The sequence below is a fragment of the Sinocyclocheilus grahami genome, unplaced genomic scaffold (assembly GCF_001515645.1).
Source record: "Sinocyclocheilus grahami isolate Dianchi unplaced genomic scaffold, SAMN03320097.WGS_v1.1 scaffold224.1, whole genome shotgun sequence".
Classification (NCBI taxonomy): Eukaryota; Metazoa; Chordata; class Actinopteri; order Cypriniformes; family Cyprinidae; genus Sinocyclocheilus; species Sinocyclocheilus grahami.
Window position 1 is genome coordinate 1,010,047 of NW_015505403.1, and position 12,659 is coordinate 1,022,705.

The window sequence follows — 12,659 nt, forward strand, 5'->3', positions numbered from 1 at the left end:
ATGACATCAAAATACCTCAAGAGCATTTTGAAAGCATAAGGAACCGTCTGTATGGTATTTTGATGTCATACACCGATCGGTCTGCACACGCAAACAAAGCCAAAACCTAGATATTTTAGGCAATATAGAAATCCTGGCCAGGACGCATCCTGGGAAAATGGCACGTATGGTCACCCTTATGTAGATGAGCTACATTTTTAGCATTTAGCATTACATCACTTTCTCACCAATGGACCCTCTGCATTTTCAATGGGTGCCCTCAGAATGAGAGTCTAAACAGCTGATAAAAACATCACAAGTAATCCACACGACTACAGTCCATCAATTAACATCTTGAGAAATGAAAAGCTGCGTGTTTTTGAGAAACGTATCCATCATAAAGTCATTTCAACTTTAAAGTGTCACTTCTAGCTGAAATTTGAGTCCATAATTCACTCTTAATAACTCTTCCTTCAGTGAAAAATCCCATCCCCTGTTGTCTTCTTACAGCTACATATATTTGTTTAGAACTGTTTTGGACCGTTTTATAAACAGTGCATATGTCTCTCCTGTTTCAGACGAGATGACTTTTTCAATGGACAAAGCAATGTTATAGATAGAAGACTCGTATTAGCTGGAAACATTACTCACAATTTGTACAGTGTCCCAACTTTTTTGGAATTGGGTTTGTAACTTTTTGTAATTCTAAACCGGTCTAGCCGAATCATTAGGAAAAAAAAGAGCCAATTCAATTTGGATTCGATTCACATACTCAACTGACATGCACCCCCACCCTCTTCTGAAATAAAGCACACAAAATCCTCTCCACAGCTGGGCCTACTTTTACATGACAATCCCCCCTCTGTACTCAGTACCTAACATAACACACACATGGCTTAATCCCTCCTCAATCCCAGCACTCCCACTTTTCACTCCATGAGACAGTCCATATCTCACATGCTTATTATCTAATGTTTTTACTTAATAATAACTACAAAAGACCTTTATGCAGCAGTACAGTGTCTATTTTCAACAATGTTGCTTTGTCACTTTGCAAAACGTTCCGCCGTATCGTAGCCTCATCACTTTGGGCTCTTCTGCTCAATATAAGATTCCTCCGCTTGGAAAATAGGCTACACTTATGCCTCATGCATCATACAGATGCCATAACCCTGTAGTGGCACTCGTGGTATAATAAATGTATGCGTATTTTCGTTGCAGACACTGCTGCAATTCCGGCATCTCTTTGTTATGTGACCACAGTATCATATTTTGCCTAACCTCGACCAATTGTGAATGTAAACAAATGCATTACCAGTCAAACCGGAGACATAGGCACACATCTTTTTATCGAGAAACTGAATGAAAGACTACGTTTGGTCAAAACTACGTATCTTATGAACATCGTGCGTTAAAATGACAATCGCAGATGCTGCACCTGGTCCAGCGCGACGTTAAAACAAGGTTAAATAAACAGTTCATTTAGCAAAACCTTTCGCTTTTTTCATGTTAAGACAAAACACGCTTCCAAATACTTCATTTTATCTGTTCATGCATGTAGCCGTACAGGCCGCCGTGTTACTCTATTACATTAATTATGCGGTTTTTTGTCTTTCTTTAAGACCATCGCCGATTGAAAGCACTGCGCAAACTAGTAGCCCCGGCAAAGCGGAGACTAGTCGACTCAAATCAACAAAAGCGATCGCTTAGCTCGTAAACCAGCATGACTATAAATGCAGATGCGGATCGCGATTTAATACGATTTCCAATCGGTTATACTTACTCGTTTTTCTCCATCGCGCATTCTCTGTTGGTGTCGCCTTTTTGTGAATGTTAAATCCCCCTCTCTTCCTCTATACTTTCACTCCCCTCCCCCTTCAATGAGACAAATGAAAGACATTATGCCCGATTAGGGTTGACTTAACGAGACAAAGCCCTGCGGTAGTCGGGTAACGACAAACTACATGGTGACAATACAATGCATTGTTTTGTTTCATGTAGCAAAGATTTGTCGCGTTATTTAATCGAAGGACATGCATTTTCATATTACAGTATGTTTTAGGCTGTGTGAATTAGCTTTGTTGAGTACAAAAAAATAGCATGGTAACAACAGTTACTGTGGTTGTTCTTCAAAGCCATGTAAGATGTTATCGTCTTATTATTACTAATTTGTTTTAGTTATTGTAAGTACAGTTCACTACTTGTCAGGTTCCTGTTAAAGAAGTTGTACAGTAACGTTAGTAGGCTTCCTGCGCGAGTCTTGTGGGATTTTAAAAGTCCTGCAGGAAATCCCATACGAAAATCCTGTGGGATTGTGCTGGAATACATGTGCATGGGATTCTGGGAGATTGTCTTTTTTCGTGAGGGGCATTTTGGCAGAAACCATGGTTACCATGGGAACATTTTGTATGGGTAAGAAAGCAAGATGCCTCCTCAAAGAGGCGCTGATTTCCATCAACAAAAAGTGCACAGTTTATTAAGAAGTACAAGGAATATGTACAAACTGTCGCATTAATTATACTTCAGTGTGCAAACTCAAGCGGAGTGATGTGCCAAGCATAAAAAAGAACCATTTCCAACTCCCTGTACAGACAACAACTTGTTAGCAAGACATGCTAGTCTGATTTACACACACACAAAACAACATCATTAGATATGATTCAACACATAAAATGAAGTGACAGATCTTCGGTCTTTATGGCTGAATGTCACATCACCAGCGCCGCATATCCTGGCTAGTCAAAGCATCAGCTTGGTTTGTTCCCTGTGAAAATGCACAGCAACCGATTTCCACAGATCTGGACAACTAGTCGTCCTTCTTGAATTTGCCTCTAATGTAGGGAACATAATCCAGAATCACCCGCCAGTCTGTAAAATAGACAACAGCCAGGCCACCAACTGTACCCCATCCGACCAGCGTGGGAACCCTGAATTGCAAGAAAACAAACAATAGTATGTCAAAAAAAGCTATAATTACTCATTATTAGCCTGCTATTCTGGAATTATAACCGTGGAAACACACGCCGACTGTCAGATGAGCTGCTTCTACTTAACAGTTCATTGACTGAAAGATGAATTTACCACGTTCTGGCAATGGAGACATATTTGGGTCCGATCCGCTTTATTATTTTTTGCATCATTTTCTCTCTCTCTCTGTTCAGAAGGTAAACAAGTTCAAATGGCTGATTCAGGACCCCGGACTGCCCGTTATTAGCCTGATAGAAAATTCTGGAACCGTGGAGACTGTATTTGCATAAAACAGATTTGTAGATTGTGAATAGCATAGTCAACATTTTAGAATAAGGCTTTGCGATGAAAATGGCATAAAATGCTGGTGATGTGTAATTGTCTTGAATAAAGTTTATTAAATGCACAGGAGATATTTATCTCAAGAAAAAGCCATTAAGCTGATAGAGAGAGAGAGAGAACGGCAACAACATATTATAGTAGTAGTAGTATTGTTATTGTTATTATTATTTAAGCCCTTTTCCCCCTAGCCTTTTTAGTTTTCGCTAATTTTATTACATTTATTTATTCTTCTATTTATACACATGCAAATATGTATTGTTGTTTGTCTTTTGTCTGTATGTGAAAAATAGGGTGAATTCGGGTAATCTGGGACATATTGGCAATTTTGATATTTCGATATCTATCTAACACATTAGATCAACACATTCGACTTTTCTGAAATCCCTAAGATGTTTTCGAACCACACCAGAAGAAAGAATGTAGATATTATACCCAGAGGAGACATGCCACACCTATTAGTGTTTTTGTGCCCAAAAAAAACATTCTGCCTGAATCTGATAATCTGGGACAGGTCACTATGTAATCTGGAACATTGACCTAATAAAAGCCTATATTCACCATACTTTATGCATGCCAAACACAATATCTCCCATTTTTAAAAAGCATTATGAAAAAAATGACAAGTCGGCCTACAGAAATCTCAATAAGAAAATGTATATTCCAATATCAGGAAACATCATTTCTATCTCTCCACAGGATTAACGATCTACTGTGTTAATTCATTAAAATTAATTTAAAACTCTTAATAAAATTGTTTAACATTGTATTAACATTTTTTTTAAATCAGCTCAAATTTAAGCAACAGCAGGCAACAATTCGATTAATGGATTATTCATTCGGTTATTCAAGTTCTCCATTCTATTAAAATTGGGGCTACTCGGGGAACAAACACTCCTTGCAGGTGAGAGACCCATCATCACCTATCACGCCATTATCTTCTGCACATGTTTCGTGATACCAATGTGTGAGTGCGTGTGTGTTTGTGCACAGAACATTGTCAACTGGCCTGGGCGCAGATCCCCTCCTGCTCAGTGGTTTGAACCGTTGTATATAGTACTAAACTAACTGGGAATTTGGGAAATGAAATTAACGGTTTACTTCATCCTGATACCTTTGCTTGCTACTGGAATACGTTTCCCAGATTCCATCTCTGTAGCATCTCTCTAGTTAGCTGGTTTACTGTGAACTTATGCTAATGTTATAACCTCCAGTAGTCCACATTAACACCCATTTCTCATTATGGCATACACTCTTAAAAATAAAGGTGCTTCAAAAGGTTCTTCAAGCGATGCCATAGAAGAACCATTTTTGGTTCCACAAAGAACCATTCAGTCAAAGGTTCTTTAAAGAACCATCTCTTTCTTACCTTTTTATAATCTCAAGAACCTTTTTTTCGCCACAAAGAAGCTTTTGTGAAACAGAAAGGTTCTTCAGATGTTAAAGGTTCTTTATGGAACCATTTAGACAAAAAGGTTCTTCTATGGCATCGTGAAGCACCTTTACTTTTAAGAGTGTATATTAGCCCTTGTCATTAGACTTCTAAAGTCCCTAAATGCATATTTCCCCCATTTGAAGACTGTCCCAGATTACCCAAAGCATGCTGTCCCACATACTCATATCGGAGTATTTACTTATCATATTTGATAATGTGGGACAACAAAAAAAATGTTTGAAAGAAAAAAAACGAAAACACATTTTCAACACTTTAATACATATTTTGTTGCTTGAATAGATCCCAAACATAATTTGACAACAATTAGGAACATTGTCTTATTTATGACAGATTTATGTCGCTAACATTAATCTAGTCAGAATCCTGTCACTGACCTTGTCATGCAATTCCCAGGAGAGCTTCTTGATTGACAAGTGCCCCGCCCCTTTCTGTGGACTCCCCCCCCATGAAGTCATGTGATTTCAGTCACATGACTTCCACGCTAAAATTATAGTAAAAGTCCTGTTGACTAAATTTTGTTAGAACAGGAAATAAACACACTGGAGTTTAGGTGTCCCAGATTACCCGAATTCACCCTAGTTAAAAAATACCAAACCAAAAAAAACCCCCAATAGCAAGACCGTGTTAAATTAGTCACTTCCAGTCTGGACTTTTTATCAGTTCACCTACCAACAAAAGTTCATAAGTTACCTGGCTACTAATGAGAAAGAACTAGTCTAGAAGAATTAAACAAATTTTGATGTAGCCTATGTGGCATCAAATCTTTGAAAGCTATCGGTTTTGCGCTGCAATTTTTTTGTTATGATTGATTTGAAGGCCCGTTCACACCAAAGACTGTAAAGGTTATAAACAATCGGGTTATATTTGACCATAACGACACTGAGCTGGAATCACTTTAAGAACTTTTTTTTGTCAGTCGATGAACAATAAAAAAAAAAACATTGGAAAGAATCCAAAAAACACAAGGCATCTTAAGCGGCAGATGACGTAGCTGCATCGCGCGCTTTTAACAGAACGATATGGTCCGTTGGTGTGTGGACGGTATATCGTTCTCTTGGTCTGAATGGGCCTTATTTCTCTTTACTCCAAGCATTTCTCGGCAAAGACACGTAATGGTAAGACTTTTATTACAATGTTTTTTTTTTATTTAACTCATTTGAAGGTATACAAGATCCAAAGCAAGACATTGAAATTTTTTTTGTATCATTTTGTTATTAAAAATGGCACATTTATTGCTACATTACGGTTATATACAGGACAGTTCTCAATACCTACTTTATATATATATTTATAAAAACAAAGACAAAAAAATTATAATAATGACAAAAACCGGAGGCACTCTGAAGACACAACAGCAGTATTGTTCATGTCCCTACTGCAACTGCAAGACACCAGGTTCTGTAAAATTCACACACATCTTAATTCTGATGGAAACCATGGGCAGCAATCTTACTTCGGCACACCACGATTCATTCAAAATGTTCACTTTAGTTGAACATTCAATGCTTTGGGGAGAAAAATAAAGTAATTATAGACAGGAGAATCTTTGATGACACGACAACTCTCCTTCAGCATTAAGCAGGAGGCAAAACCAAGTCCAGCACTCAAATATTTTGTGGATATTATCAAAACAAACATGATGTTATCAGCTGGATAAATTGAGAATTACTCATAACAGTCACGTGTTTCCGGCCCCCATCTGATAATTCGACAAAGATCCTTACATTTTCTCGTGTGCTTCACAGATCACAGGACACTAGCATCTTGAAAGCAAAAAAAAAACTAATTCCAACCTAGTCAAGCCAAAGATGACCGGAACGAGAATCCTAAAATTGCCAAAAAGGTGCACACACACACACACACACACACACAGCATAATAATGAGAATGAAAGACTACAATGCTTCTAAATGGCAGATTAAATACTACACAGATGCTTCCAGAAAGAAAAACAAAACCAAAAAGATGGATGAGACAATTTTGCATTTTCGAAATAAAACAAATGGTCAAGTTTACAATGAAAGTAAGTTTAGGCACTGACAAGGCATCACTCTCAAAAATGACAGTCTTGAGAATAAGAAGGCCACGATATATAAATGTTCAACAACTTTTTATCTTCATCAAGAATTGATATTATGTTTCCATTATACTTTAGAACAACCTAAGTTCAGTATCCCCCTTACGGTGAAATGTTATTACTCAGAAATCATATCCATTGTGGACATTGCGAAAATTACACCGTTATAACACCATTTTTTTCCTACATACATAATTCAAACCAGCGCGGAACATTATCTCACGCACATGACGAAAAGTAGGGGGTTGAGACATACACCTTGAAATGACAATATGAATCAACTAAACTCACAGTAAGCCAGTCTGATGGAGACGTGAGACTGTGTACATTTGAATATTACATTCAAACAGGTTGCATTATGTGCATTGGCGAGACTGAAATGATGGTGAACGTTGCTTGCGCTCTACACCATTGCCTAAGAACACTTCTAGTGACGTACAGTTCCCTGAAATCAGGAAACTATCGCGAGGCTTTGAACCTCGACACGCCCTAAACCATCACTATCAATTCTCTTTATCATTTCTTCATTAGCATAGAGCTATCAGGGGGCGTCTGGAACAAAATGAACCATGGCTCACCTCGGCCAAACCTTACGTTTCTGAAAATATACGCAGGGTTTTTCTTGAAATCGTACGACGTGTCTCTGAACGTTCACTTGCGCTATAGACTCTACACTTCAAACTAATATGTTTTTGTTATTTAGAATTCTACAATGTATAGACTAACAAAAATATATATATTTATATATATATTCTTACATTTTTTTCTCAAATCGAAATAATATCCATTACATATGTGTGAGGTGGACATGTGTACGCTTTCAGACTTTTGGCAACAATGAGTCGATGCGAGCGAGTGATGATTGAACATATTCTGGTGAAAAAAATAAAGGAAATAAGTGAAAGGTCAACTTGGCAATTTTGTGCTTGGGGACGTAATGGAATCCAAGCGTTGTATGTAGTAACAGAAGCTCACGCTAGTTTATGATGCGCTTTCTTCCGATTGGCTGAACTAGTCAATGGCATCGTGAGAGCTGATGACGCGTGATGTTTCCAAGAAGATGAAACAGTCTGGAGAGCTGCGATGGCCCGTGTGCTTTTCTCTCGTTCCGAAAGAGCCCTGGCCCATAGAGCAGAGGCATGCTGGGATACACCGTCCTCAAAAGCACCACAAGTTCGCCCCACTTCTCATGGGGTTTGGTTACACAACGCACGTAAGACTGTACCTTTCAGTAGGGAATGACAAACTACATTTAAAAATGAAAAGAAAAATTGCTCATATACAAGCAACTCCCAAACTTTTTTTGTTCCACACAAGTAAGCAGTTTGCATCTTATATAAAACGTAACAATTAGGCACAAATCCATGATTAAATTGACGTCGGTCTCGTCTCTTGATCAAAACTCTCTTTCTGAAGTGGAAAAACAAATGTCAGTTGTGGTCAGAACTGGTCTATTCCTATGATCCATTGTTGAAAGGAAGCAGAAAAATACAAAATGACTTGAGAAAGAGTTCTTCACATTTGTGCTGGTAATTGCGGTCTGGAGTGATCACGGACAAAATCTGCTGTGTCAGTTTTGGCGGGTCGGTGTGTGTGTCCGAAAAGTTTTGGAAGGTGCATCTCTGATTTTGTGGATGATATGCTTTCCGAGTCACTATATGCACACAGAGAGGATGAGAACGGTGGAAGAGATTCAAGGTCACTTCTTTCCAGGAGCCCCAAGATAGTTCACTGGTTCTAAGAATAGAAAACAGATTTCAGTCAGAGTTGTTATTGTTAACTAAAACTATAAAATATCATTTCAAGTAACTGAAATGAAGCTACTTTAAAATAAAAGTAACACTTTACAGTAATTACTTCATGCTGGTTAATGCATTAACTAACATTAATTAACAATGAATCTTTAACGTTAGTGAATAAATGCAACGGTTCATTGTTTGTCAGCTTAAGCTAATTAGATATTAACAGACAACTACTGTTCTTTATGTATTAGTAAATGTTGAAGTTAACATTAACAAAAAATTCTTAAGTCCTTTAAAAGTATTTCTCAATGTCAATGTAGTTAACTAATATTAACAAATGTTGTTAAAATAAAGTATAAGTATTAGATGAAAAACTTGCATTGGAAATTAACTGAAATAAGTTGAAGTTCTAAAACAATTAAAAATGAATTAAAGCTACATAGAAATATAGAAAATAACTGAAAATACAAAGAAAAAAGCCGATTTAAAATATTAAATACTATAATATCACATATACACTAGGCATGGGCCGATTACCGGTTTCAAGGTATACCGCGATTTGAAAATGTCACGGTTTTAAAACCGCTAATATTTTCCATTATACCGTTCCTGCGGTATGTGCTGCTTTTCATGTCTCCTCAAATGGCGCTTTTCCACTGCGTGGTACGACTCGGCTCGGTACGGCTCAGTACGGTTTGCGTTTCCACTGCAGTTCAGTACCGCTTTAGAGTGGGCGGGATTATTCACGTGTCGTTATAGTTGCGCCGCCTCTACTACCACGACTCCTGAAAAACTTTTTCATTCCGCGTCGCCCCATCAAGCTCTCGCTGGATCCGCTCCTCTGCTATCAACGAGAGGAACGTCTATTCTTCCGCAACAGACAACAAAACTTTTTGGTTGTTAAAAAAAGGTGCGCTCGTTCAAAACAGTTGCGTTCGATCCATCGCTGGCTGTGCTGATTTAAATCTAGCGGTTCTTTTGTGTTTGTGTCGCAAGTTCAGTGACGCAGGTAGTGACGATTCTCTCCGGCCAATCCGTGATCAGCAGAGTTTACACGTCACGTTTTGGTAACGATACAGTTCACTTGGAACCCCAACAGAAGTGGTACTAAAAAAAGTACCAGGTACCAGGTACTGTACCCAGTGGAAAACCCCCCAAAAGTGAACCGTACCGAGCCGTACCGTGCAGTGCAGTGGAAAAGCGCCAAAAGACTGAAAGTGTAGGAATCCCTAAGGTTGAGTGCAGTGTAGAGTAACACGACCCTCCTCCACCTGTTGGTGCGAGCGATCGGTCAGTCACGTGTGTGTAGGATGGCCGAAGGAGCTTCCTCTGGAACTTACGCGATCGGCAACCGGCCGTTTATTGTTTTATTGCAGCCGATCTCTGTTCTGGACTTGCACAAACTGCGTTGCAATGCATATCATTTTCCAAATGTTGTTTATGTGAAAATATGAAGTGTGTAAACGCCCGTTAAAACAGGCCAGAGATGCTGAAGACGGACGCACAGAGAAAAATACTGTAGCAGGCAGATCACTCACTGTTCATGATGCACAAATCAATATTGATTTGGGGGTTAATATGAATGTGTTTCTGAGGGGAACTGACGGCCTTCAGAAAAGTTTACATGGTATTTTCTTTTCATCTTGTATAATTCATATTAAAGCAGTGTTTCAGCGCAGCTCTGCTTTGTTTACAGCGGTAACCAAGGAAACACTGCATCTGGTGTTCCAGAAGCGCCTCCTGCTGTCAGAGAGTGAATCTGCATCTCATTCAGAGCTTCTGCTGTTTGATTCGTTCAGGCATGTAGTATAATTTCACAAAGCTGGTCAGAACATTCTGTTTTTGCTTCAAATTGGGTTATTATTAAATCAAATTATGTATATGAAATTATATTAATAAATGATATGTATATGAATTATATAACTAAAATTAAATAACTGTAATTACTGATTTAAGTTAAATAAAGATGTCAGTCTTTATTTTTCTTCTTTTTAGGGCAGCAGTAGCTCTAGCAGCAAATCAACCATCTACATCAAAAGCTCCACATTTCAGAAACAAATCAAAGAAAAAAAAAAATATATTACTGTTCCAAATATTCTGTATGTTGCTCAAAATATATTGTGTTCAGTTTTATTTTACCCAGACATTTTAAATTGACACATTTTAGAGCTGTAACAACAATACTGTGAAACTGTGATATTTTTTCTTACGGTTATCATACCGTCAAAATCTCATACCGGCCCATGCCTAATACACACAACTAAATTAACACTTGATTTTTTTTAGACTAATAAGAGAAATTATTTTAAATGTTATGGCTGATAAATGGCAGATATTTAAATTCCATAGCATTTTGTCAAAATAAATGACAAAAGGCATTACAACATTGCATAATTTATTTTGTTTTTGATATTTGCTTGAGACCACTTTTAACAGTGCTATTAAAATAAGTGTTAATCGATACAGTTGCGATAACATGCAGCTCTAATTTTTGGTGTCTAACCATTGAATACTATTAACTGTATTAACAATAGTGAAAAAATCTAACTAGTGACCAAAAAGTGTTTGCATAACCTGGATTACACCAAGTGAGGCAATGTTTAAATGGACATTAACATACCACATGATCACATGTGACTGACAGAGTTGCGTCCATCTCCTCCCAGTCCTGGATGTGGTCCGGAGAGCTGCATTTGAGTGTCTCCAACCACCCCGGACACTTTCTCCTCTTCACGTCGCTTCAGACATGCCGCTTTTGGGTTCAGGTTGCGTTCTAAATGAAAATGAAAATGAAAGTAAAAGCACAAAATTAGAGATTGATTCACCGAAAGTGAAGTCCAATACTGAATTTTAGAAAAGTTTAACTGTTCATTTATCATAAAGCATTTCATTGAAATTTCTGCCAAGTGGACAGATATCAATCAATATTATTATAAATGAAAATATTTCCGACATATTTCCCCATGAATATTCAGTATTACTCAGAAAATGTCAAATTATACAAGTCAATGCTGTTTTAATGTCAGTATTAAAGGGATAGTTCACCCAAAAATGAAAATCCTGTCATTAATTACTCACCCTCATGTCGTTCCAAACCTGTAAGACCTTCGTTCATCTTCGGAACACAAATGAAGATATTTTTGATGCATTCCGAGAGCTCTCACTTCATTTCCGGCGATATCGTTGACATAATTGCAAAGATATTATTTAAACTGAGCTGGATGTTGACATCACTGAATTCAATGATGAACTGTCTTTAACTGAAAAATGAGTGTTTACTATTGTCACTTTGCATTATTGACACTATTTTCCTAATTAATGCTGTTCAGTTGCTTTGACACAATCTGTATTGTTAAAAGCGCTATATAAATAAAGGTGACTTGACTTGACTCTCTGGCCCTCCCATAGACAGTAGGGGTGGGAATCACCAGAGGCCTCACGATACGATATTATCACGATACTTGTGTCACGATACAATATTATTGTGATTTTAAATATATTGCAATATTCTGCGATATATTGCAATTTATTACCTTTTTCCAACTTCAAATTATGTCCCCAAAGGAAAACTTTGACAACATCCGTTTTAACTAAAACAAAATATTTCTCAGTTTGTTTATCTCACTTCAGTTTTATTGTTGCAGTGCAAAATGGGATTGTCAAGTAGACAAACTGACCAACACTTTCATGAAAACCTGTCATAAATGTTGTATGCACCTGGCAAACTCAACTATTTGTATTACAGTCTAATCTAGTCCACCTTAAATAAATGTAAACAGGTATGCACTGCTGTGCTACTACAGGTATTTTGAACAGTGCAACTTGAAATTATACTAAAAAGTTGTGCAGACCCTTCAGCAATTGGGGCATTTGAAAGTAAATTACTGTTCAATTTAAATTATTTTAAATAAAACATGCAGTCTTACATCTAGGGATGCACCGAAATGAAAATTCTGGACCGAAACAGAAACCGAGAATTCTGGATGCACTTGGCCGAAAACCGAAACCGAAAATGCTTTGTAATGATTATTTATTATTTTATTAAATAATATAAAGTAATTTTGTAAGACTTTTTAAATTTAACTAAATTTTAATGATAC

At 37.4% G+C, this 12,659-nt stretch overlaps 2 protein-coding genes across 6 annotated transcripts in view; both read right to left on the minus strand.

Moving 5' to 3' along the window:
• Positions 1 to 2,211: 2,211 nt before the first annotated feature.
• On the minus strand, positions 2,212 to 3,165 carry uqcr11 (ubiquinol-cytochrome c reductase, complex III subunit XI). The gene is made up of 2 exons (XM_016287761.1): positions 3,061 to 3,165; positions 2,212 to 2,906 (listed from the first exon to the last, which is right to left on the minus strand). Exons 1-2 carry the CDS (start codon positions 3,117 to 3,119, stop codon positions 2,786 to 2,788), a joined length of 180 nt encoding a protein of 59 aa, XP_016143247.1. The 5' UTR covers positions 3,120 to 3,165; the 3' UTR covers positions 2,212 to 2,785.
• A 4,278-nt stretch (positions 3,166 to 7,443) lies between these two features.
• The window catches only part of LOC107596874 (transcription factor E2-alpha-like), a 30,779-nt gene continuing 25,563 nt past the window's right edge, over positions 7,444 to 12,659 (minus strand). For all 5 annotated transcript variants that reach the window (XM_016287728.1, XM_016287727.1, XM_016287729.1 and 2 more), the window contains 2 exons: positions 11,180 to 11,332; positions 7,444 to 8,554 (listed from right to left, as the gene is read on the minus strand). In XM_016287728.1, the coding sequence (XP_016143214.1) occupies positions 11,187 to 11,332 (146 nt within the window). In that variant the 3' untranslated portion in view covers positions 7,444 to 8,554; positions 11,180 to 11,186. The remainder of the gene's footprint in view (positions 8,555 to 11,179; positions 11,333 to 12,659) is intronic.

Coding starts and splice junctions, on each gene's coding strand:
- uqcr11 (XM_016287761.1), bottom strand. CDS start 3,119: ATGATGCAAAAAATAATAAAGCGGATCGGACCCAAATATGTCTCCATT. Junction 2,907..3,060: donor GTCTCCATTGCCAGAACGTG/GTAAATTCATCT, acceptor CTTGCAATTCAG/GGTTCCCACGCTGGTCGGAT.